This window comes from Andrena cerasifolii, chromosome 3, assembly GCF_050908995.1.
Source record: "Andrena cerasifolii isolate SP2316 chromosome 3, iyAndCera1_principal, whole genome shotgun sequence".
NCBI classification, from domain to species: domain Eukaryota; kingdom Metazoa; phylum Arthropoda; class Insecta; order Hymenoptera; family Andrenidae; genus Andrena; species Andrena cerasifolii.
Genome location: NC_135120.1, coordinates 681,672 through 685,573, shown reverse-complemented (window position 1 = coordinate 685,573; position 3,902 = coordinate 681,672). Strand labels below are relative to the sequence as shown.

The window sequence follows — 3,902 nt, the reverse complement described above, 5'->3', positions numbered from 1 at the left end:
CAACGGAGGTGTTCGAGATAGTCAAAGTACAGACAACTAATCCCGCGACGTATCTGCTCGTCGATTCCTGTGGAAAACCCGTTGCCGGAGGATTCTATGAACACGAGCTGCAACGCGTCGCCGATCCTGATGTGTATCTAGTGGAAAAAGTGCTGCGTAGAAAGGGGGATAAGGTATACGTCAAGTGGTTGGGGTTTGATAAATCACACAATTCTTGGATAAATAAAAATAATGTATTGTAAAATAATAATAATAATAATACATGGTTCAATAAATACAATGTTATACATACAAGTTCAAATTTCTTTTTTTATAATACTTTTATAATGGAATTTTACAACGGAATTTTATAATGTCCCCAGGGCAGAGTGTCGGTAGAATCGGGTACGATATACCGCTTGTCGTCGTATGGACTTAGAGCGATTTTGGATTCTGAAATGGTGTACACTTTATGCAATTTAGACCGTATGCATGATTGCCTGCGAACCATTTCGATCTCCTTTTGCAAACACTGCGCGTAGTCGTCGAAAGTTATCGTTCTGGCTATGACATTGGTCTTGACGCCTTTCGCTTTTTTCGTATCTTTTTTACCGTCTACGCGAAGTGCATACATTTTCGCTCTAAGACCTACGAATTCGGTCATTATCATCCCATTATTTTCGTCCTTCATCAGCCCCGGAACCTTCTTATTTAAGCGCGGCATATTATATGTATTGTCAGTAGGATAATCGCTTGTGTCGAATCTATCGATATTGCGTTTCACGGACTCGTAGATATCATCGCATCGAATGTGATAGATGAAGCTATCAGTGTCTGTGTATAGAATTTTACATTTTTGACCATATAGTGGAGACATGTACTCGTGATGAAATTCGTACAAACAAATTTTTGATATGTCTAGAATGCACATACCCACATATATCGGTTTGTTGAATTTCACCTCGAGTTTTCGCAATTCAACAGCTATTAAATTTTCCGAAAAAACACTTCTGCTGTGGAAATTCGGTTTCGCGATCATTGCCTCCGCACCATATCGTCCTTCCCAATGTGTTAAAAGTTTTACGTCCACCTGATTTCGCACATTTTCCATAGTTTTACCGAATACTGCGTTGTTCATCAATTTGTACAAATTTTTTTCAAAGTCGTTTGTCGCGCATGTTCTAAACCGTGTATTGAGTTCGATGTAATCGCGGAGCCAGGGAGATTGAGCGAATTGAAGCGCGCGGTGTATCTTTGTAATACGAAGACCGTGACTCGTGCACTGCTGCAGGTTGCGATAATGGATAACGTAACGCTGCTTATCGTATACCGTCGCGAGTAACTTGTCCTGTCTGCTGCCAGGTGGTTTGGCACGCGTCGGGCAGAACGGTAGATCGGCGTGAGCGTCGTACAGACGTTGCGGATATTCCAGATCTACCTCGAGAATGTATCCCGTGGGCGAATCGACAGCGATCGAAGACACGTCAAAATTTGCGACATCTTCGACCCATTGAAATTTGGCGTATGGTAGGGGCTGACACATTGCCCATCCGTACAAGTTGTTCACGTCAAAGTACATCAAGTACGATGACTGTTCCGATGGGTTGTAAGATGACATGTACTTGTTATTGGCGTGTGCGTATCTTCCGGAACATTGGCTTAAACCGCCACGTATACCGCGTTCGATAAACATGACCATATCAATGTCTGTGAGCAATTCGAATGTAATTTTGGTATGTTTTAGCATGGCATCCCACGTAAAGCCAGGTAAAGTATAATAATGCGCTGAATCTAATCCGTAACTCTTGATACAACTTTCGCGAAAATTTTCAAAAATATCTGCCAATAACAAGACATCTGTTTTCAAATACAAGTCGCTGTATTCGCCCAAAGTTCTAATCCTGAAACGCTGCCAGACAATCTCGGCGTGCGCGTAATCGCTCTTGGATACAGTCTCACCCGTTAACGAACTGTAGAATGACTCGCGCGGTGGTAAGCATGGATCCTGCAGCTTGTTCGCGCAATCAAGGTATTCGTATGGAAATACACCTTTTCGCGTCAATAAATTGAAATCTTCGATGGATAATGTTTCAAATTCGGATCGTAAAATTTTTAATTTATCCGCGCTAAGAAAAGATGCTAATTTGTCGAGACTGGTATTGAGAAACTTGTATGAATCGATGAATCGCAATTTAATACATTTTCGCGAGTCTGAGTCAGCCGTATCTTCAACATTTTTTGTGAATGAAATGTACTTTTCTTTCGTTATGGGTAATACGTCAATGCTGCCTTCGAAAGCGGTAGCTATTTCCTCGATAATGAAATGCGAATCGTAGCCGGATAAATTATGGAAAACTATGGGGATGTAAAACGCATTTTTATAATTTAAATTGCACTCCGAATGTGCTGGGCCTCTAAAGCGTCCGGATAGATGGCAATGATCGCGAACTCGTACATCTTCAGCCTTGAATGGTTCTTCGCAAATATGACAGTGTGTTGCATCGCGAAATGTCGCCCATTGTTCGGGAGTTAAATCATGCATGGGAACATTGTTGGTCAGAATGGGTTTGGCGAAGTTTGCAAAATTTTCCAGTTCGTTGACGAACCATGAAACACAATCCGCGTCGCGGCGACATCGATACGTCGACAGTGATGTATCGTACGAGCAATGCATATAATATGCAATGCTGTGCACTTTATGGTGTTGATACGCGCGCAATTTACTATCCATTTCACCCATTCGGTGATTGTCCTCTGTTTTTTCAATGATGCACTCAAGATCGGCGTACACCACGAAGGGGAGCCGCTCCTTCATACAGTGGTTGCTGAATTTGAGCAGAATGTTTCCTACGCTGGGCAACAGGATGGCGCAATCATTCATTTGCCCGCAGTCCAGCGAATGGGCCTCCAACTTCTCGGCAGATCCAAAGTAGTGCATGCATCTGCAAAAAATCAAAAAATTTTTTATTTAATTTTTTTCAATGATATTTTTCAACGTTTCATAAGTTTATGTACATACCGATCGCAGATGAATTTTTTTTCTCTGTGCCTGCTCAACTGCATGCTCACCAGTCGGGATAAGTCCTTGATCAGCACAAAGTGCCCTACATCGCCGTGCTCATGATTCGGCGTGTAGAGCAGATTGACGTGTCGATCCCTCTTTTGGCTGGTGAGACGCAGCGGAAAGACCGTCGATCCTTTCTCCATCCCGAAGGTGTACACGTTGACGGAGATGCCGTTCTGCCGCTCAAACTTCCCAAGCTGCTCTAGGGACATTGGAAACTCAATGTCTTGGAGATTTAGCACCAATGTATAATGTGGATATGAACTTGGTCGATGAGGGTTTCTTTCGGCGGGATGGAGAGCTGCGACCACTGCCCGCGCGAAGCAGGCGTTATCCTCGGTTCGCACGCTAATTGTCGCTTTCTTCATCAATATTTCCCGTGGCAACTTGAAGTGGCACCCTGCGCGCAGCGGATTGTACTTATTAACGTTGACGGTTAGGTTGAGAATCCTCATCAATGCCCATCCACTATCGCGTTCCTGAAACTCTTCCAACGATGCCAGGGTGGGTTCGATGACGCATCGTTGGTACCACTCCTGTAGATCACATGTACCGAAGAGTTCGCAGTTCCGGGTATTGATGCTTTTGCAAGCATGTTTGTCCCCCGCCACAAATTCGCCGTTGAACACAGTGTTCACTTTGAGGTTCTGATGTTTCCTCAAGGCGCCTCGTACATACTCCAGCACAATGGTCCCCGCATCCTCGAGGAAGTTGCGCGGCTCGATATAGTTCGAATTTAACACTGCACCAGTTAATACGCGGGTATCGAACGCAGTGCCTATTTCGCGCCACAAAAGTCCTGTGCTCGAATGTCCAGCACCTTCATGCACGAAACGTCCGCGCAACGAATATTTTAGTC

General features: G+C 44.0%; 1 protein-coding gene across 1 annotated transcript; it reads right to left on the bottom strand.

The window, feature by feature from the left end:
* Nucleotides 1–217: 217 nt before the first annotated feature.
* LOC143366978 (uncharacterized) lies at nucleotides 218–3,323 on the bottom strand. Its single transcript, XM_076808513.1, has 2 exons — nucleotides 2,999–3,323; nucleotides 218–2,921 (listed from the first exon to the last, which is right to left on the bottom strand). The coding sequence occupies exons 1-2, from the start codon at nucleotides 3,253–3,255 to the stop codon at nucleotides 335–337; spliced, it is 2,844 nt and encodes a 947-aa protein (XP_076664628.1). The 5' UTR covers nucleotides 3,256–3,323; the 3' UTR covers nucleotides 218–334.
* Between the last annotated feature and the right edge of the window lie 579 nt (nucleotides 3,324–3,902).

What these genes read in the sequence shown, in the direction of transcription:
- LOC143366978 (XM_076808513.1), bottom strand. Translation starts at nt 3,255, where the DNA reads ATGTCCCTAGAGCAGCTTGGGAAGTTTGAGCGGCAGAACGGCATCTCC. An exon ending in AAAAAATTCATCTGCGATCG is followed by an intron (nt 2,922 to 2,998) that starts GTATGTACATAA and finishes GATTTTTTGCAG; the next exon opens with ATGCATGCACTACTTTGGAT.